At 41.1% G+C, this 22,782-nt stretch overlaps 2 protein-coding genes across 4 annotated transcripts in view; both read right to left on the bottom strand.

Moving 5' to 3' along the window:
* The window catches only part of TTC17 (tetratricopeptide repeat domain 17), a 151,815-nt gene extending 141,290 nt beyond the window's left edge, over positions 1 to 10,525 (bottom strand). For both annotated transcript variants that reach the window (XM_060018742.1, XM_060018743.1), the window contains exon 1: positions 10,352 to 10,525. In XM_060018742.1, the coding sequence (XP_059874725.1) occupies positions 10,352 to 10,510 (159 nt within the window). In that variant the 5' untranslated portion in view covers positions 10,511 to 10,525. The remainder of the gene's footprint in view (positions 1 to 10,351) is intronic.
* Positions 10,526 to 18,681: 8,156 nt separating this feature from the next.
* Positions 18,682 to 22,782, bottom strand: part of API5 (apoptosis inhibitor 5) — a 37,010-nt gene continuing 32,909 nt past the window's right edge. The window contains exon 14 of one of the 2 annotated variants that reach the window (XM_060018740.1): positions 18,682 to 20,819. In XM_060018740.1, the coding sequence (XP_059874723.1) occupies positions 20,737 to 20,819 (83 nt within the window). In that variant the 3' untranslated portion in view covers positions 18,682 to 20,736. The remainder of the gene's footprint in view (positions 20,820 to 22,782) is intronic. The other variant, XM_060018741.1, reaches the window with a different exon arrangement.

The following is a 22,782-nucleotide window of genomic DNA, read 5'->3' as shown; positions in this document are numbered from 1 at the left end:
ATGCAGGGGACACGGGTTCGAGCCTTGGTCCGGGAAGAACCTACATGCCGCGGAGCAACTAAGCCCGTGCGCCACAACTACTGAGCCCGTGCTAGAGCCACAAGCCACAACTACTGAAGCCCGTGCTCCTAGAGCCCGTGCTCCACAACAAGAGAAGCCACCTCAGTGAGAAGCACACGCACCACAACGAAGAGTAGTCCCTGCACGCAGCAACGAAGACCCAACGCAGCCAAAAATAAAATAAATTTATTAAAAAAAAAGTTAGACTCATTACTAACTGACTTTACTACTGACTAAATAAATATGGGAAGCACAACAGTGTGAATTCCTAATAGTATGTCTTGAAAGCAAAATATAAAGTGACAACCTAAATTTATACAATATTCAATTAATTTAAATAAGGTCACAATCTCAAACATGATTTCTTTGAACCTACCATAAAAGGTACGCTGTAGAGGTAAAATATCCAAAACAGCCAGTAGGAAAGTAGATTATCTTAGGCACCATTTTACAACTCTGGTTAGAGATACCATGTTCTTAGAAAAGTCTTAGGCTGTCTAGACCTTTTATTGGTAACAGGGAGAATGAATGAATCAGCTTGCCCCCTTTAAAGTAAATGCACCTCCCTCCTGCAGACTATTAAAACAATGGTGGGGGCTTCCCTGGTGGCACAGTGGTTAAGAATCCACCTGCCAATGCAGGAGACACGGGTTCGAGCCCTGGTCCAGGAAGATCCCACATGCTGCGGAGCAACTAAGCCCGTGCGCCACAACTACTGAGCCTGCGCTCTAGAGCCTGCAAGCCACAACTACTGAGCGCACGTGCCACAACTACTGAAGCACCCGCGCCCTAGAGCCCATGCTATGCAGTAAGAGAAGCCACTGCAACGAGAAGCCTGTGCACCGCAATGAAGAGTAGGCCCTGCTCACCGCAACTAGAGAAAGTCCCTGTGCAGCAACGAAGACCCAACGCAGCCAAAAATAAATAAAATAAGTTAATTTAAAAAAACAAAGACAAAAACAAAAAAACAACGGTTGGCCCTTCAGTATGCTGATATGAGATACAAGAGCTAATACAGGAGTAATTACTGCTTGCACACACAGACATTCATATACTCTCTCACTTATTCAGTATTTACTGAGTGTGCATCATGTGTCAGGCACTGTTTTAGGCACTAGGGTTACTTCACTGAACAAAACAAAGTTGTTGCCTTCATAAGCTTATGTTCTTATAGAAGGACAGGCAATAAAGTATACCTTACAATACAGTGCCAGTAATAAATAACATGAAGAAAAACAGAGTGAGAAGACAGAGTGATGGAAAGAGATGCTGCTTTAGACAGCTTGGTCAGAAAATGGGTGACATGAGAACAGAGGCCTGAAAGAAGAGAAGGGCTGAGCCATGTTGATGTCTGCAAAAAAGTGCTTCAGGCAGATGAAGGAGCAAAAGCAAAGGTCTTGGTGAACCAAAAACAAGTGAACTTGGTGCTTTAAAAACCACCCGAAGGCCATTATGGCTGAAACACAGCACACAAGAAGGAAAGTAGTATCAGCGCAGAGAGGTGGCCAGGAGCCAGGTCCCAGATCCTGCAGGGCCTTACAGGCCATGGTGAAAACTAGGTTTTATTATTTAAGTGTGATGGGAAACCACTGAAGGTTTTCTGATACTCTTTGCTTCCCTTCCCCCAAGACCCCTCAAGAAGTGGCATGACCAAAACTTATGTTTTTTAAAAGACTGCTTTGGCTAATCTGGGGAGAACAGACCCTGTGGAGCAAACGTAAAAGCAAAGAGACCAGTTAGGGGGCTACTGCATAGGTTCAGGAGAGAGATGAAGATAGTCTGGACCAGGGTTGTAAAAGTACAGGCGGAAAGACATGGCAGGATTCAGAATACATTTTGGAAGTTAAGTTGACAGGTTGCTGAGAGACTGGGTATGAGATGTGAGAGAAGGAAGAGTCAAGGAAGATACCAAGATGTGGGGCCTGAAAAACTTGGTAACAGGTGTGGTGGAGTGGGAAATCAAGAGTCAGTTTAGCACATGATGTACTCGTGGTGTCTATTAGGCAGTTAGGTGGAGAGGTTGAGTAGGCAGTTGGATATATGAATCTAGAGTTCAGGGAGAGACTGCAGATTTATATATTTTATGCCATGAAACTGCATAAGATGGTCTGGTGAGCCACATGTACAGAGGGAAGAAAAGGGGCACATCAATATTTAAGACTCACGAATCAAAAAGGAATTCAGCAGAAGAGAATGAGAGGCAGGGGATTTAGAAGGAAAACCAGGAGTATATGTTCAGGAAGTCATGTAAAAAAATAGTTCAATAGAGTATGAAGACAAATGCTGGGCTGCTAAGAGGTTAAGTAAGATGACTGAGAACTGAGCACTGAATTCAGCAATGTGGAAGGCCCAGGGTATCTTGACAAGAGTTGTGGGTATGCAGGACCGATTGCAATGGGTTTAAAACAGACCTATATGAAGAGAGGAAGGAGAGTCTGTGAGCACAGACAACTGTGCTGAGGTGTCTGGCTATAAAAGAGCCATAGGGTGGAGGAATTCCTTTCACTCTTGCCATCGTGGAGCACAGCTGAGATGCAGGCGCTGCTCACACCCAGCTCCCTACATTTCCGAGTGCAAAGCTGTTCTAATTTTTGACCCGACCTGCTGGCAAGCCCTCTTATTCCTGACTGTCAGAGCGCCTTCTGTTCACTTCCACCAGAGCTGCTTCTAAACTGCAACAACTGCTGAAGCCCACAGCTGATCCTAATCCCTCCTCAACAGTGCAGCTGCCGGCTCCCACCTACCTTGCCTCAGCCCTTTCCGATCCTTTTTCTGTTTCTCTTGTTTATCATTTTCCTGTCTCTTCTCCATACATTTTATGTCTGAGCAAGAGCTGACCTTTAGATATATAATGTCAGCAGCGACACGATGACTTCCCTGGCAGGCACAACCTGATCACAACAGAGAGGCAAGAGTAATCTCTGAAATTATGGCTGTCACCTGTGTACAGCATGGTTTCTGAAGGCCTCAGGGCTGACTCACTGATGGGTTACTCGGAGATTTGAAGATCTCCTGGAAGGTCTGAGGGTTCCTTTAGGCTAGTCCCTGATGACAACCACATTGGTGAGTATCGTAAAGCTTCATTCAGACAATGGTAAATTCCTAAAAGGTATCAATAGGAATCATTTCTCATACTTCCTTATATCATCCATTCAACAGATATTACTGTAGCCTATGTGATTAAGCAATGTGAGAGATGTTGGAGTTGCAGAGAAGATGGACACAGCTGCTCCTTTCATAGAGCATAATGTAGTCTAGTAGGGCATTTACATAAGTAAACAGACACAACATGGTATGGCAAATGCTTTCATAAGGGAATGCAGGATGCTCTGAAGGCACATTGAAAGAACAGCTTATTCAAATCTGTGCATCATAGAAGCTTCCCTGAGAAAGTGATGTTTAAGTTATGAAGAGTATGAGTTAGCCAGATTAAGATGTTTTGGGGGAAGAACATGTACAAAGGCCCAGAAATAAGTGCGAACAGAGCATATTTGGGGACACTGACAAAAGTGAAGTATGACTAAGTATATTACGTGTGTATATTCTGAGGTGAGAGTGGGGCACTCAAGAATGAGCAGAGACAGACTAGACAGAAGGAAGGGCCAGATCTCAAGACATGTTAATGAATTTGGACCATATTCTGGGATATGTACCAATCTGTTAAAGGTAGTTTTTCCTGGGGAGTAAGAATGGGTAGAGGTAGGATGACTTCATTTTGTTACTTCAAATACTACCATAGTGTTAGGTATTTATTTTTACAGTGCCACGCATCACTTTTGTAATTCAAATTTTTTAATTAAACAAAAAAACACAGAAGGTTTTAAAAGATTACTCTGCACTGTGGAAAAAATGGACTAGAAGTAGGACAAGACTAGAAGCAGGGAGTGCAGTTAAGAAGCTACGGCAATTAATTAGGTGGTTGGAATTATGAGTAATGGTAGTGGCTACTGAAAGAAGCAAGATATAATTAGAAAGTAAAACTGAAAGCTGTTGGTAAGGAAGAGGGAGAAATTAAAAAGGACAACCAGACTTCTGATGTGGACCAATAAGCAGATGATGTATAGTGGTGTCTTTCATTAAGTTTGGGAAAACAGGGCATGACATAGGTATAGGTGTAAAACTGAGTTTAGATTTGGTCATATTAAGCTTGAAGTACCTAGAGGACATTCACATGGAGTTAAAAGTTAACACGGAAGTCTTGAATTTGTAACTCGTGGAGAAAAAAAACTGAGTTGTAGAAAGAAATGTAGGTATTCCCAGCATACATATGGTAACTTAAGTTTTGGGAAAGGATGACATTTCCCAGGTATACAAAGAGAGTAAGAATAGAAGCCTGCAACAAAGGCTGGAGGAAGAGCAAGATCTAAAACTGAATTTCTCATAATGATCTGTGACCCATCTGCATCACACTCTCCTGAGGAGTTTGATAAAAATGTGGAAACCTTGGCTCCACCATCAACCTACTGAATCACTCTCAGTGACCTGGGAATCTGAATTTTAAGCAGGCATCCCAGATTATTTTTGTGCAAAGTTTGAGAACCACTGATCTAGAAGATAAGCAGAGGTGGAAGAGCCAAAACAAAAGACAAAAAGACCCAGAAGGTTAAGAAGGAGCTGTGCTCTGCTCACCCCTAAAGAAAAATGAGAATTTTGTGTCACAGTAGCCAGTGGAAAAGAACATACCCTTCAAAGCACTGTGGGTTGGTGAAAAGGAAGCCATCAATAGATATGTGTTCAATAAATAATTGGGAAAAGTATTTAAAGTTACAATTTATCTCTGTATATTTCCAAACTCCTATTACTACTCTACCATATAAACAAACTTAATACCTGGGTAATTTATAAGAAGAAAAATAATAGTGGGAAATATCTTAAAAAATGGATTGAATGAGAATCACTTTTGATGTCAACGTCTAGTATGAACTGCAGGTGCCTAGCTACTGAATAACCAATATGACCTCCAGGTCCAAGTAAATCCCTTAAGTGTATAAACATAGAAACATGCTCTATGTCAAAAGATGGGTTCAGTTTTGAAAAGCACCAAAATGAAGCTGTCAGCTTCACAGTACAATATGGAGGCTCTCTCCCAGATTAACCAAATCACTTAACATGAGACCAAAATTAAACCACTCCTTCACTTATAAGCTGTTAAAAATCAACAAATAAAGATTTAGCCAGTTTGTCCAACTAAATATGATAGCTGTTCCCTAGGTCATAGTTGCTGAAATAGTTGCTTATCAAACAGTTTTTGCCAAGTTTGCTAAGCTTCAGAACATTAGTTTTGTCAGAAATCTCATTTGTTCTGAGCAGTTAAACAGATCTGTACTCCGAAGACATCTGCTTGACAGGAGGCAAAATGATTAAGTGACCCCCAAATTAATTCACACCTATTTGGGACCCTCCCCCATCCACCCACCCCCAACTTAAAGTTATCACAAAACATTCTGCAAAAGTAAAGCAAACTGGAAAAGAGAAGACATCTACTTCATTTGGTTTTGTTTTTCTTTCTGTTCCTTCCTTTGTAGGTGTTAAGCAGATAAAAAAACGCACTTCAAACTTAGTATAAAGTGCTGGCTTACACATTACTGCAGATAAATACATTTTTACTTATTGTTACCACTAAATGCCATTCATTAGTTGTGTCTTTGGGTGACCCTCTCTCCTATGAGTCGCACCATATATTCTTTAAGAATTTTTTCCAAATCTAAAATGCCATGGTTCTAAGATTGGAGGAGAGGGAAACAGCAGCAAAGAAAATAAATAATATAATGTTATGAGAGAGTTGATAATCTAAATTTTCAAGTTTTAGACCAAACTAACATTTTTCAAGAGTTCATCTGTTAGCTGGTAAGCTGTAACATGAAGCGTACATTTTTCCAAAGAAATGATGTGACAGATAGGCTCTTAGGCTAATTCACAAAAGTTTATTTAACCTTCAGTGCAAGAAAACTGCTAGGCACTTGTGATTAAAATAGAAAACAGGTGTTGCCACAAGAGTAATTAAGCAAAAACAATGTCAAAATGAAACAAACAAAAATTTATCTTGAAGTCAAACAAAAGATCTAGTTACTGTAGATCTTCCTAGCAACTAGATTATAAAAGCTCATACCTCAAGTCCATGGACTCCAAGTTAAGGACTCTTGCTTAAATAAGGTGAGAGGATCTTACTAGTTTTCAGGTACAGGGACATTAGGGGTTCAGAAGTATGCCAAAGCCCAAAGCTGGGAGAACGGCACAGAGCTGGAGAGGAGAAAGAGAGGAGGGGCTTTTCTTAGACGTCCTCTGACTGCAGTGGGAAATGAACTTAGTGACTGGAGCATTCTCTTCACATCCCAGCTCCAGTATTCCCTGTACAACACTCCTGGGAGTTCAGTGGCAGCTCAGTAAACACAGAGCCTAAAAACATGGATGGCATGCTTCCTAGATGGAGCCGGGACTGTGGAAAGGAACAACTAACTCCCTGAGTCGCCACACCAAGTACTGGACACCTGCTACTGCCAGAAGCAGCTCAGCTTGGACTGCGAGGAGGCTGCCTGGAGCAATGTCTGCTTCCCTGCTCTGACTGAAAGGCCCATTTCAACCCCCCAAAGATCTAAGGCTTCCAATATATATGCGTGTTCACAAGTCTGCAGTCTGTAACTTGTGGGTGCCTATCTTTATCATCTGCTAAGGCTTGAAATAGAAAAGCCAAACGAATGTTCTCTTCTTCTGGGAAGGACTGCTTACTGTACTTAAAACTTTAACTATTATGATGGAAAATGTCCCTATCTAAGTCTGTATTTTGGGCAATTCAGATTTTTAATTCATAAGTACTTACCCACATTCACTCTGGAAAACAATGATCTATCACACTTAATTTGGATAGGTTTAAATATCAAGTGAAGGACGTCCCTGGTGGCGCAGTGATTAAGAATCCGCCTGCCAATGCAGGGAACACGGGTTCGAGCCCTGGTCCAGGAAGATCCCACATACCACGGAGCAACTAGCCTGTGTGCCATAACTACTGGGCCTACGCTCTAGAGCCCACGAGCCACAACCACTGACCCCACGCGCCACAACTACCGAAGCCCAAGTGCCTTGAGTCCATGCTCCGTAACGAGAAGCCACCACAATGAGAAGCCCATGCATCGCAACAAAGAGCAGCCCCCGCTCACCACACTAAAGAAAGCCCGCACACAGCAACGAAGACCCAGCACAGCCAAAAATAAATTAATTAATTAAGATAAAAGTTAAAAAAAATTAAAATAAATATCGAGTGAAGAGTTTCTAAAGCTATTTTCTAAGACCTGCTATTTCAGTTTGCCCTTAACCCTTTCCCTAATATTAGGCAACTTTAAAAATGAAATCGGGGGATTTCCCTAGTGGCGCAGTGGTTAAGAATCTGCCTGCCATTGTAGGGGACACGGGTTTGAGCCCTGGTCTGGGAAGATCCCACATGCCGCGGAGCAACCAAGCCCGTGCGCCACAACTACTGAAGCCCGCGTGTGTAGAGCCCGTGCTCTGCAACAAGAGAAGCCACTGCAATGAGAAGCCCGCACACCCCAACGAAGAGTAGCCCCTGCTCAACACAACTAGAGAAAGCCCGCGCGCAGCAACGAAGACCCAATTAGCCAAAAATAAATATATAAATAAACGTATAAAATAAAAAAAAATTTTTTTTAAATGAAATCAGGGAGCTCCCTGGTGGCCTAGTGGTTACGATTCCAGGCTCTCATTGCCGTGGCCCAGGTTCAATCCCTGGTCAGGGAACTGAGATCCTGCAAGCCGTGCGGCACAGCCAAAAGAATGAAATACTTCTGTTCTCACTCAGAAGTTATAACTAAAAACAAGGAGCAAGGGATTTGGTACTCCTGGTAAGACACAGTACATATACTAAATTTTACTTTATTTTTTTTGATGTGGACCATTTTTTAAGTCTTTATTGAATTTGTTACAATATTGCTTCTGTTTTATGTTTTGGTTTTTTGGCGGTGAGGCATGTGGGATCTTAGCTCCCTGACCAGGGATCGAACCCGCTCCCCATGCATTGGACAGCAAAGGTCTAACCACTGGACCGCCAGGGAAGTTCCTATACTAAATTTTAATTAGTTATGTTTCTGAAAGCATGAATAGATCTGCAGTACACCCAAATCCACATACTAAAGAGACCTTTCAATTCTTTAATAAGTATACCCAAATGTGATAATTAAGCACAATGTAAATTGAGGTTTGGATTCTGCCTGCAGTCAAATTACTGCCAGGAAGGGCTGCATGGGTAATGTATGCAGAGCTATCAGAGTGGAACTCAGAAGCTGACTGTGAGGTCCAACTCTCTTACTTTATTTACATGCGCTTTTCCCCTCAGATTAAATCCAACTTCCCTCCCCTGGCCTCTTGTTACACTGTAGTCACCAACTTTATTTCTTCTGGTATAAAATTTTGTAGTTGCCTGGACTTAACACTGTAAATGTTATGTAGCAAAGTACTGGAAAATTCACCAAAGAGGATCACTAAAAAGGCATGTAGGAAAGAAATCTTGCTTTCCTAACTACCTACTGTAGGAGTGACTTGGAAGAGATCCAGAAGATTCTGTAGATTTCTCCCTTTCTCAAGCAAGTTTTTAGTAACCCCTACCTTTCCCCCACCAAAACATATGTACCCAATGTGCAAAAAGAAGGAATGTGTTAAAAAACAAAAACCAAATCAGATTCTACTTTCCCTTTGCAATGTTCAGCATATAAATACATTTCTACCAGCTTTCTACCACTTTTCAGGTGGGCTACTTTCTCAGCTGAGTAGCTGGACATCAAAATGAGAAGTCAACGTCAGGGAATATAAATAGCTGTGACCCAAAACAATACTGCAAAAGAGCCAATAGGAGAAGGGCTCCCCAAAATGCAGCAGGACTTAACGCCACATCTCCCTTCATAAGGGCCTCAGGGAAAACCATCATCTGGAGAGAGAAGAAGGACAGAAGCAACCAGGATTCACACAAGATTTCCAATCTTTTGTTAGAGGTGAATTTGTAAGTGTTGTCTAGGGTTTCTGAAACACACATGTATATTTTAAATCTCAGCTGGTATGGCCATGAAAAGGAAATTTTTTTCTAATGTAACTTAGGTATAGAGAAATGCCACCCCACAGAGTCAGTCTTTTCTCAGATATACACTGAAAACCACTCACCAAAACCAACGCTGACTTTTAAATTGCTTTACTCATTCATTATATTTAAGACAAAATCTGCCATCACGTGGTGAATCTAAATGTGAACCTCACTTTACACAAAGGTAAGCCTAGCATTGTGTTCCTATCACCATTCATTACATACAACCCAGTACTTTCACAGGACAATGGTTAATACATTGCAGATCGGTGGGCTCAATTAAATTGCATGGGGCACACAGATCACTTTCTAAATGTTTGCTGGACTTTATAGGATTGTTCTCAGGTGTTGGAAGTCATTAAGTTTATCAAGTTTCTGTAGCAGAATACACACTCACGCATTCTTTAGGCATCAGCAGCATTCACAAAATACAGGCCATCAGAAAGTTATGTAAGAAAAGCAGCCTCTCCTCTGAGGAATTAATTCAACCTGACAAGAATCCGGGAAATCGCATATCCTCCCTGAGGGGCTGGGTCACAGCAACTAGGTAAAGAAACAATGCAAAGAACACTGGGATACTAGGGCGGTTGACTGCTGAAAAGATGCAGGCAACGCCACCAGAGGCATCCTCAAGCATTCCTTCGCAAAGAGAGTGTGCGTGTTGTGTCTAATGAGCCCCTGCTGATCTGGGTAACGGTACCAGCTGAAACCACCACAGCTTGACACGAACGCCAGCATGTGGAACAGGAGACTGGGGGAAGTAGCATTAGGTGACACACTGCCTAGGGGTGCCGAAGCTGTCACCTCCCTAGGACTCGCGCACACCCGGGCGCTGCCACCTGCTTTCTACTTCCTCGGGGAGGGCTGGTGACGCGTGGGCCAGAAAGGCACCAGAGGAGGGATAATGAATCCGGGTTTTAAAGCTAGGGAGCCAGATAATGTCCCCAGGACCCGAACTCCCGGGGAGAGTCGCCCGGCCCCAGGGGTGGAAGCCTGAGAACTTGCAGGCAGCCGAGGCCAGGTCCAGGACACAAGTGGGAAGGGGACCGGTTGGAGGGCGGAGGTCGCCCACACCGCGACACCGGGACCGTGGGACTGCAGGCTGGGGGCGGGGCCGCGCGGAGCCAAACAGCCAGGGGCCGGGCCGGGCCGGGGAATCCCCCCCGGGCGAGGGCGGGCGCGGGCGGAGAGGGACACCCTGGCCGCTACCTGCTGCTGGATCTTCCCGTCCTCCGTGACGACCCAGTGCGTGGTGGCGAAGGCCCCTCGAGCTGCCACACTCAGCAAGGCGGAAAGGCTGAGGAACCAGCCTGGACTGGAGCACGGCGGCAGCTCGCACCGTCCGCGGACCCCTACTGCCGCCGCCATCTTGCCCCCCCTAGCCCGGGCGCTCACACCGGAAGCGGAAATGGACCCCCGCCGTTCGCCATCTTGGGGAGGTCGACGCTGGAGGAGGAGGAGGAGGAGGAGCCGAGGGGGAGCTGCCCGCTGACTACCGCCTTCCTCGGCCTCGGGCTCGGTTTAGGCGGTGGGGAAGCGCGGCCTCTGACGCTGGCCCAATTTGGCTTCAGGTCGGAGACCGCTTTCTCATTATTGTTTTCCTGTGCGCGATACGATCTCGGAGCGTGGGAACCAGAGGGAGAGAAAAGTAGTGTTCCAGTTGGATCCTAAGCCAAAATGAGAGGGCTCAGAGTATATACATGCAACTCTTTGGTTTAAAAAAAAATTATTTTTATTTCTGATTGTGTCAAATGGTTGGAAAATAAAAGGTGTGCTTTCGAAACATCTAAGGGAAGGGATAGGTTCTCTTTTATTCTTAAAACCTCACAATAGGGGGAGCTTCAGAATTGGAAGTGTTGTTCGTCTAGGGCAGCGCCGTCCAGTAGAAACGTAACGCGAGCCGTGAACCACACACAAAAAAATGAAATAACATCTTATTTAACCTATTATATACAGTATATTATTAGTTCAGTGTGAAATCTATTAGATTATTATTAACATATCTAATTATTATTAGAAATTACTGAGATATTTATTTTTGTACCAAGTTTTCGAAATCCGTTTGCATTTTACGCTTATAGCTCATCTAAATTCGGACTAGCCAGATTTCAGGGGCTAAATAGCCACGTGTGGCTGGCTAGTGGCTACCTTACTGAACATCACAGGTCTAGATCTGGAGACCAGCAGCATTGGCATCACCTGGGAGCTTATTAAAAAAGCACATTCTTGGGCTTCCCTGGTGGCGCAGTGGTTGAGAATCCGCCTGCCGCCTCTGCAGGGGACACGGGTTCGCGCCCCAGTCCGGGAGGATCCTACATGCTGCGGAGCGGCTGGGCCCGTGAGCCACGGCCGCTGGGCCTGCGTGTCCGGAGCCTGTGCTCCGCAGCGGGAGAGGCCACAACAGTGAGAGGCCCGCGTACCGCAAAAAAAAAAAAAAAAAAAGCACATTCTTGGCTCTTCTGTCTCTTCCCATCAGATTCTACCTTTTAACTAGAGCCTCGGGTGACTGGTATGTCCATTAAAGTTTGAGAAGCACTTCCTTCTAGTGCATCAACACGCAGGCCAAGCGGACTAGCCTGGCTTCTAGGTTCTAGCTAGCTATGTCGTTTTAGGTGCGTCAGGGCTGCCTTCTAGCTATATGTGTCATTTTATGTTTAGATTCATTATGCTTTGGGGTTTTTTCTTTGGGAAAAGGAAGATGAGAATTATGCCTGACCACTTCCCTACTCAGGTGTATTGCAAGGAAACAAATAATTGCCAAGTGTTTAAACATCACTTCATGCTATGGAAGCCGTTACCACAGTACTGGCTTTTTATGTCTTCTTAGAGCAGCTTTTCTTAGGAGTACTGAAGTGATGAGCATTACTTTCATTAAAAATGTATGGCTTACCTGCTTTTTTTGCCTGATACTCTGCTAGACCCTGGGTATGAAAATCTGACCACTGAGCAATCTGGTGGGATATTGGCAAGGTAACAATTTACATATAGGATATTGGGGGTGTGTAAGGGCTCATGTGTAGAAGAGACAGACCAACCAAGTGAAAGTCTTAGAGCAAAGGTGCTGTTTTAGGCAGAATAAGCGCTAAGCATGAAAAGGTGAAATTGGTGGCAAATTGCAAAGGTTTCTTGTATGTTCTCAGCATCTTATTTTTAGGCATAGAAGTAAACCCTACTTGTGTATAAAGCTACTAAATAATGACAGTCACCATCATCTAACATTGGTTGAGTGTTTAATACATACTGGGCACTGTACACACATAGTTCTAATTAATCTTCACTAACTTACCAGGCGTAGGCTAGTTAAGTAATTTGGCCAAGATCATACAGCTAATAAGCAGCAGAACTCAGATTTGCATTCAGGTCTACCTAACTTTAGAGCCTGAGCATGGATGAAGGATGGTGAGGAGTTTGAAAGAAGCTCCGGCATCACCTCTTTTGGCCATCAGCAATTTCTTTGACATGCACAAGTTAACTTGCAAAGGGGCGGAATAGTAACTTCTATAGCTTTAACGTACCACCCACCTTCGTTTTCCTTAAATGATAACCCTTGTCCTTTGGGATCCTGTGTTAGTTTTCTGTTGCTATGTAACAAATTATCACAAAATTTAGCAGCTTAACATAGTTATTATCTCAGTTTCCATGGGTCAAGAGTCTGGCATGGCGTGTGTGGGTTCTCTGCTCAGTGTCTCACATGGCTTATACCAAGGTTGCAATCTCACCTGAGGCTCAGGAGCTTTTCCCAAATGCTTTCAAGTTTTTACAGAGTTCAGTTCTTTGCTGTTATAGGACCGAGGTCCCAGTTTTCTTGCTGGCTACTGACTGTCCTCATTCTCAACTCCTAGGTCACCCACCATGCCTTGCCATGTGGCTTTCTCAGCACGGCAGATGTTTCTTCAAGGCAAGCAGGAAAATGTCTCCATCACTTATATCTCTGACTTCTTCCATCTCTGATCTCTAGGCCCAGATTTTAAGCATACATGTGATTAGATAAGGTCTACCTGGATAACCTGTCTTTTGAGTAGCCCCATATGAACTGATTAGTAACCTTAGTGACATCTGCAAAAATTCCCTTTGCCATATAACATAAAACTGAGGAATGATATCATATTCACGCATTTTCCCCACTTTCAAGGGAGAAGATTTTATGAGGGCAAGGATCATTGGGGGGTCATCTTAGAATCCTGCCTGCCACAGATCCTGACTGCCTAGTTCCACACCTCTAGTCTTACTGAACTATGTTTTAAGCATCACACAGTAACACTTACAAGTGCTCTTGCTCATCTTGTTCCTTGCCTAAAATCCCTCTCTTGCTCTTTTAAAATACATTATGTAAGGTATAGTTTAAATCCCAGATTGTAAAAAAAAATCTGTCAACTTCTATTTGCCTCCTCTGAATTCTGTAACACTAATAGGACAATTAATACCATGTTGCTTTGTGATATTACTTTGTACATTTTGAACAGCTAAACTCTTGAGTAGCTCTTTGTTTAACTAGTTAGACTGTTAGCATCTGAGGGCAGGAAGCATTTCCTATACTAATGTATTTTTATCTTCCATAAAGCTTCCATACTTAAGTGGTTAGTTTGTTTAGTATTTTATACCCCCAAAAGGTAGCTTTCCCATTTTATGTGAATAAGACAATGAAAACTTCTAATCCAAATAAAATTGTTGCTACCAATTTTCTACATCCAAATAGATCACCTGTTACCCTTCTTTTATTCTGTTGTTCTAAGACCTGATATTTTTTCCATTTTAAGTACATATTTTCTCTTCATGCTTACATAAAACCTGTAGAAATATAAGATGGTAGTTACCAAAATTGCTGATAATCTCTAAATTGTGATTCAATTCTTAGTTGAACAAATGATAGGAAAACCCATAACTGCATGTAATCTGGTCTTTCAGCATAAAGTATTTTAGCACATAGGTCCTTTAATTTATCACTATCATTATAGATTTTTTTTGAAGTTGGGAATTGGACAATGATAAAATGATCTTTCTGGATTATTAATTTCCTCTCTTGGGCCACTTTATCTGAATGTTGTGAAGGATTTCTATACTGTTTATTTCTTAGAGAAAATACTTAAGATATAAATATTCCTGAGAGAGTTAACACCCTGGTTTAAATTCTGTTAAATGATTATCTTTTGCTTCATAGTAAACCAACGTAAATCTTTGTGGATTAAATTTTAAGCTTTAAACCATGATTTATTATATATTTTTTGGCTGGACTCAGCTGGTGGTTCTGCCCCTCCTGCTGTTAGCTGGGGTCACTCATAAGGCTTCATACAGCTGGGACCCTGGCTGGGTTTGGAACGTTCCCAAATGGCTTCACTCATGCCTAGTGCTTACCAGGAGTGGCTGAAATGGCTAGGGGTGGCTGGGCCTCTCTCTCTCAGTCCCAGTAGTTAGTTACAGAGGTTTCTTACGTGGTGGCTCAGGGCTCCAAAAGAGTGAAAGTAGAAGCTGTCAGGCTCCTTGAGGGCCAGGCCCAGAAAAGTGTCACTTCTGCATTCTGTTGATCAAAGAAAGTAACAAGGCTGGCCCAGATTTCAGGGGAAATGGAAACACTCATCTTGATAAGTGAAGCAGCATGTTTGATTGGGAATAGAAGGAATTATTGGCAGCCTGCTACATATAGTTAATTCCTTCAGTGATTTTGAACTGGTGGAGGTTGAAAGGGTGGATAGGGAGGGAGGCTGGTTATGGCAGGAGGGGCTATCCAGGTGTATCTCCCCAGAAGCCAGACACAAAGTGAAGAGGGTTTTCAAAGAAGAGACAGGGGATACCTAAATATTAATTTCATTAGAAATTATGAAACGTAGTAATTTCATTTAGAAATTGTTCGCCAGTAGTGTGGCAGTCTGAAGCATGAGGACTACTTTGGATGAGACCAAGTGTCAAATCAGCCCAGGATTCTAACTCACAGTGACACTAGGGCTGCTCTGAGGATGACATGATGGTCAGCCTCAAAAGACTTTTCCTGATACAGACTTACCAGCCATTAATTTATCCAAATCTTTGCAGCTGTTAATACATTTGGGGGCGACAGTTTCTATGGAGTAATTGTATTGTGACTGTTCAGTCTGTAAGTAGCTACAGGTCATACCCGCCCCACCCCCAGCTTTTACTCCCTCACATACACCCAACTTTCAGTATCCTGATTTTATGATTAAATCCAAGTTCATTCTATTCAAACCTTTTAGTGCGTTTGTGCTTTTTGATCTTATCCATCACTTTATAGCATACCAAGTTTTAGTTTTTCCTTCTAGAAATACCATTCCTTCATCTTTTATTTGCTCTTGTTTCCTATTCTTACGTATTTCTTGAAGAATACAGACTGGAACTGTAAGTAGTAGTCTGTCTAGGCTTTGTCTCAGATCTTGTTTCTCTTATCAACTCTTTATGATGACCAGAATTTTACTTTCTTATTTGTGGCTATATTAGTTTTAAATGTACAACTTCTAGGAATAAATCTACAGTTTCTTAGGATTTTGATAAATTAGATTTCATTTGTTTTAGTTTCCATCACACTTGCTAGAATTAAATCCCACTTGCTGTTTTCTACCCATCAGAACTGATTTGAGTTCCTCCTATGGTTTCCAAAATGGGGAGGAAGGATAGTGAGCTGAAGGAGCACCCTGTACATGGTCCTGTGCCCAGCATGGGCAGAAAGGCTTCCCAGGGACAGTGAAATCTAGTGTGACCTGAAGAAGGAATGTTAGTCTGATGAATGGGAGAGGGAGAGTCAGGGAACAAAGATTTTCCAGACAGAGGAAACATGCCCCAGGATCAGAAAGAGCATGTCCCCTTTGAGTTACTGAAAGTAGTTCATCGAAGGTGAGTTTGGGAGTTCTGGGGTCGAGATTAGGAACCTAAGCACTTTGAGAACTCATTCTTTAGCACAGCCTGGTATTCTTAAAGCCAAGGGTTCTGCACGTTTTGTTGCCTCCATTTCAAATGCCTTTCCTTGAGATCTTCACTAGGCTGGCTCCAAATCATCATCCAGGATTCAGCTCAAGTGAATTCCTCAGAGACTTTTTCTAACCATTCTGTGAGCTCTTACAAATGATCACCTTAGAATGCTTCAGTGTCCTCATAACACTACTCTCTGAAATCAGCTTATTAATTAGCCTCTGCATAATAGAATGTAAACTCCATGAGAGTTTGCCTATCTTGTTTACCACTATATCCTCAGCATAAAACACTGCCTTCTACTTATTATTTATTGAAAGCTTACTATGTACTAAGCATTGTTTTAGATGTATGGGATTATCAATGAATAAAATGCAAAAATCCTTACCTTTGTGGCATTTTAGCCATGTTACATTCTACCAGGGGGAGACACTAAAAATATGGTAAATTATTGGGTTGGCCAAAAGGCTCGTCCATTTTTTTCCGTAAGATGGCTCTAGTAGCACTTGTCTTTAACTTCATTCGAAACAATTTTGTTAGATTGTATGTGACAGCTGTCATGTCAGCATTTAAAAAAAGACTTATCAAAATTGGTGAATTTTTGTGTAGCCATTTTAATATTGAAGTTGGAAGAAAAAAAGCAACATTTTTGGCATATCATGCTTTATTATGTCAATAAAGGAAAAAATGCAACCGAAACGCAAACAAAGATTCGTGCAGTGTATGGAGAAGGTGCTGTGACTGATTGAACGTGTCAAAAGTGGTTTGCGACGTTTCGTGCTGGAGATTTCTCGCTGGACGATGCTCCATGGTCAGGTAGACCAGTTACAGTTGATAGCGATCAAATCGAGACATTAATTGAGAACAATTAACGTTAAACCATGCAGGAGATAGCTGACATACTCAAAAAATCCAAATCAAGTGTTGAAAATCATTTGCACCAGCTTGGTTACGTGAATCGCTTTGATGTTTGGATTCCACATAAGCAAAACCTTCTGGACCGTATTTCCGCATGTGATTCTCTACTGAAACGTAATGAAAATGTTCCGTTTTTAAAACAAACTGTGATGGGCGATGAAAAGTGGATACTGTACAATAATGTGGAACGGAAGAGATCATGGGGCAAGCGAAATAAACCACCACCAACCACACCAAAGGCCGGTCTTCATCCAAAGGTGATGTGTATATGGTGGGATTGGGAGTCCTCTATTATGAGCTCCTTCTGGAAAACCAAGTGATTAATTCCAACAAGTACTGCTCCCAATTAGACCAACTGAAAGCAGCACCTGACAAAAAGCATCCAGAGCTAGTCAACAGAAAACGCATAAACTTCCATCAGGATAACATAAGTCTGCATGTTTCTTTGATGACCAGGCAAAAACTGTTACAGCTTGGCTGGGAAGTTCTGATTCGTCCGCTGTATTCACCAGCCATTGCACGTTCGGCTTTCCACTTATTTCGGTCTTTACAAAATTCTCTTAATGGAAAAAATTTCAATTCCCTGGAAGGCTGTATAAGGCACCTGGAACAATTCTTTGTTTCGAAAAGATAAAAAGTTTTGGGAATATGGAATTATGAAGTTGCCTGAAAAATGGCAGAAGGTAGTGGAATAAAAGGGTGAATACATTGTTCAATAAAGTTCTTGGTGAAAATGAAAAATGCCTTTTGTTTTTACTTAAAAACTGAAAGCAATTTTTGGCTAACCCAATATACAGTATAATTAGGATAGTATGTTAGAAGTTGGCAAATGCTCCAGAGAACATTGAGTAGGGTAAGTGGGTTCTGAAGTCTTGGCAGGGTAGAAAGGGGCATTGCGGTATTAAACAGGATTCTTGAGAAGGTGATCTTTGAGGAATCGAAGGGGTGGAGTCAGACAGGCAGATATGTGGCTAAAAGGAACAGCCAGTGCAGATTCTAAGGTAGGAGTGTGTCTTTGCCTAGCTGCATGAAGCTGACTGACTGGGGCAGAGCAGCAGCTGAGGTCAGAAACTTTTAAGCCATGGCAGTGTTTTTGATTTTTATTCTAAAACGAGGAGTCATTGAACAGCTTCAAGTAGAAGAGTGTATGTTTCTTTGCTGCTGTGTTTAGAACAGGCTATAGTCAAGTGTAATAGCTGGGAGATCAATCAGGAGGCTATTATGAAACTCCAGGCAAGAAAGGATGGACATAGACATTTGGCAGTCCTCAGCATGTAGATGGTATTACAGACATAGGACTGGATGTGATCACCAAGAGAATTTAGGTAACTTTTTCTGATCCATCCTTGGTGCTACTTCAGGAAAACAAATAAAGGCTGGGAGTCAAAATAAGAAGTTGCTTTACATAATAACTTGAGGGAAGAAATTGTTTCATAATGATTTGGCAAGTATCTGATGTTTTGCTTTGACAGAAAGAACCAAATCCTTTTTTCAGAAGGGTATTAGCTTCTAAAAATAAATCCAAAAGGTTGAAAATGAAAGATAACTTGTAATACTGAACCCTTGAAAGCAGAGCAGTATTTTTTCCATCTTTATATTTTCATGGTCTAACACACTGTTTGGCACATGAGAAGCAATGAATAAATGTTTAATGAATATCCAGGAATCTGAAGTTATAATCGTAACACAAGACACAAAACAAAATTACAAAAGGAAATTTATTTCAAAAGCATAAGGGAACATTTACATTTGAACAAGGGGATATACAGGTGTCTTGCAAAAGAAAAAAAATTCGTGGCATGAAGTTTTTCGTTCAAAGTTTTGAAGCAGAAATAACCTAAGTTGTGCACTATTGCCTTAGGAAAGGGAAGGGGAACAATGAGGTGGTAAAGGAAGGAACACAGTCAACTTAATATCAAACTTTAGAAAGTAAAGTCACTTCTGCTCAGCTTTGAGTTTACAAATATTAAAAAGAAAAAGAGGAAAAATTACACTTAATGTTCAAATTTATATAACTGTCCCAAAACAGCATCTATACTTGAAATGGCTTTAGGCCACTGGCTGATCTGCCGTTGAGGTCCAGGCTACCTGGTCACAGTTTTCAAATGGAAATTCCATGTTCCTGTGTCTGCTCAGATTCCAAGGGAGCTTAGGTTCAGCTCACTGTCTTTTGGAATGTTTAGAGATTATTGCCACCACTCCATAGTCAAGCTGACCAACTTCTTTTGCTCACTCGTATCATTCTAGTCTTCAAAAAATATTTTCCCCATATACATGTGCAGTAATTCTAACAAAGGGGTTTTGCCTATACCCCCAGTATAGAGGTAACAGTAATGAAGACACCTGTATTGGAATCACAAACTATGCCTCAAAAAAAAGGTCAAACTACTAGAAAATGTCACTCAGGCATTGGATTTGAATAGCAAACTTGGGGAGGGAAGATTAACTGTGGAACAAAAATATATGAAACATTCAAATGCAGAGCAAAGGGCCTATGCTACTAAAAATGCCCATGACATTAAACACTCCACAAACCCCCCATCTGTTGTTTTAACCTAAAGACTCTATTGACTAACTTATACAATAATTTTGATTAATAACCTGAGAAGTTAAAATCTTGAAAGTGGCAAAAGCAAACTGAGAGAGCATCCCTTACTTACTGGTATACCATGTTACCAAGTCACTTTTTCTGGGCTGCCCTGGTTATCAAATCCCCAAATTCTAAATTATTCTATCTCATCCTGTAGAAACCTATATGTACATCAGATTCAATATTCTGGCTGTATTTCTCCAACAGGGATCTCCAAATTTATCTTTGAAAATGCAGCCTTTGTTTATTTTTAGTTTTAAATAACAATAATCATGTAAGTGCAACTGACTCAAAAGCCCTCACTGCTGGAAGGAAAACCTAGATAACAAGTTAATAATGGATTCAGCCTCAAAAGGATAATCACCGTGTCAAAGACTACCCGTTCCTGGAATTTTAAAAAATGACTTATGTTGTGTAGTCAAGTTTCGCAGCATGCATATATATATATATATACACACACACACACACAGATATATGCTCATGTATGTATGTATATTATACATACACATTTCTATGCAAATAGTAAGATCCCATATTCAAAAATTTATATCACAACATATGGAGAAGAGTTAAGTAAGCAGTGCAAAGCAACTTACTTCCTCCTAAAAATGTAATGTCATTTCTACATTTTAAGAAAGCTGGTAAGTATTTTGCTTTACTGACAGAAGCCAGGAATGCTGCACCATTGCCTAGCGGCTTTATTAAATAACAATGAAAATAAAATGTTAAGACTGACCATTACTCTTCTCCATATGTTGGCTGGGGGCAAGACAGAGAGGACAGGAAAGTCAGTAACCTTTCAGAACTGATGATCTTTACCAGTTATCAGAACTAGACTGAATTTTATTACATTTTAGATTTGAATAGCTCTCAATAACAAATTATCAAGATGTTTAAAAGATTCACAATATGAAGTCTGAATAATGGTGATATTGCAAAAACAAGTCAAGATTGCAGACAAAGCATCCAAAAATATCGCTGTGGTTTTACCTTGGACACAACCATGGTCTATTACAAAAGTAGATCATACATACAAAGGTATAAAGAACATTAAGTTTTTAGCTGAAGGCAGCAGTCTTTTTAAAGGGACATCCCCGGCAATCCAATGAGTAGAGTAGTAGAATTTAAGTATATTAAGCTCAAGACAATGCTGAAGACTGTGACTTCTCATTCAGTAGAGTCTTCCCCGACTACGATTTCCTCGTGCTCCCCAACCTCGGCCACCTCTACTTCCCCTGAAGGCTCCTCTCTGCTCTACGAAAAAGCGAACAAGGGTTTAGGTCTTGTTCAGGACTTCACGGGACAGCACACACAGAAGTAATGTAGCTCGCAGCTCTGAATGCAGCAGTAGGCTCTATACAAACAGCATCGGTATTCTGCTAGTCCATCTACAAATTCAGTCTTCACATAAAACCAGGGCATCATATACGCCAAAGCACATATCGCAAGGTGCCTACATTCACAGTAGGTACTCAATTAAATGTATCCCATTAATAAAGATATTTCAAGGTGACAATGTTATAACTACATTGTTAGTTCTTTATTTTGGGGTCTATCACTACCAAAGATAATTAACACAACTAGAAAAATTTCTATACTTAATATGGAATTAAAGCCACTGGCCTTCAAAAGTTAGTGCCATATATGTAAAATATCTTAGACTATCAATGATCAATTCTGAAAAATCAGGCTAGAATGAAAAATGTACCTTTCAAATGCAACAAACAGGCAATTTGTTTTGCTCACCATATTTCAAAATAATGTTGATACAAATTCCGACGGCCTTCCTCACTGCTTTTTCAGCTATGTATGAGCTGCTCAGAGTGCTGCCAAAAAGGTGATATGTATATATTACAGTGTTTGGGTTACTGATGTAAATTAAGGATATCTTTTGCTGAAAAATCAAGTTACTTGTGTCATATGGTAGATTGAGTCCTTGATTTATTGGTCAGTCTGTTTTACAGCTCCAGAGAAATATTCCTCAAAGGAGTCTTTCCAGTGAAGAAAACTGATTGACGTTATCAGCAAGGCAGGACTTTTCATCATGTATAAGTTAGTCTCAAACTTCTAATTCTGGAGATAGAATCTCCTCATTGGAACTTTTCAAACTTCCTCATTGCAGCAATCTTGTTAGGAGCAATAAAAAGAATCTGGTGTTGCCATTTTTGATCCATAATACTGGAGGCTTGAAAAATTCCTATCAAGTCAGTGTTGCAATCCATTTTTTGCCATTATGGCTAGAAATATAGTTACTGTATTTGGGTGATGTTTTGATTTCTTCTTTTTTTTTTTTCCCTCCAGAAACTCTTGAGTTAGAAAACTAACTAGACCTTTCCCCAGCTTAGCCAACATTTACCTGTGTAACAGAACAGAATCTGATTCAAAGTCACCTCTCATGTCATGACACATTTTTCTAAGTTGATTGGTATGCAAACTGTTTAAACGAAACCATCGTGAGCCAACACGTTCAGAAAATCAGAGGTCGTCTGTGGGTAAGATACTCCCAGTGATAGATGCAATGACTGTGGTGCATTCTGGGAGCATAGCAACCTTAATACAGCAACTTCTTGATGCTGTAACTCCTGCATTTTTGACTGTTTAAGACTTGGCTTTACCCATGCAGATGTCTGCATATTTTCCCCCTATCATACTCATTATATAACCTTCATTTCTCAGTTTACATCGACACACTTAACAAATCAACACCCCCATAGCTATCATTATTAGCTATAAGCTAACAGACTACTAAAATCTACCCTTTCAATTGTTTTTCAATCAATTTTAATATGAAGAACTCAGTTACCCTCAATTGTTCAGTATATCTAATAAGTATATTAAAAACATAGTATGAAGGTATTATTTGCTGTGATTATCTTTTCTATATTGGCTATTTCTTTCTGATCTGCAACCGAGGCAGCCATTTCTACAGTACAGGGAGTCACCAAACTTTCTTTTTTCTTCATCCTGAGGGACTATTCTGCACTTTAATGATCTTTTCAATGGTTTCAAGCTTACTAACACTGCTTACAGTTAAAATTATACTTTAAAAATTATTTTTATATTCTAAAAAGGTAAAAGTTGAAGGATACAAGTCACAAAACGTAGAATTAGTACTTGTGGGTTACCAGGGAACTCTGTTCCGCATGAAGGAAAACTAAACATGGGTATATGTTTGCAAATAATTTGACTGAAAATGCACCAGGAAGCTGAACTAAGT

Source organism: Delphinus delphis, chromosome 8 (genome assembly GCF_949987515.2).
Source record: "Delphinus delphis chromosome 8, mDelDel1.2, whole genome shotgun sequence".
Classification (NCBI taxonomy): Eukaryota; Metazoa; Chordata; class Mammalia; order Artiodactyla; family Delphinidae; genus Delphinus; species Delphinus delphis.
Note: the sequence above shows the minus strand (reverse complement) of the source record. Positions and strands in the feature narration are given on the sequence as shown.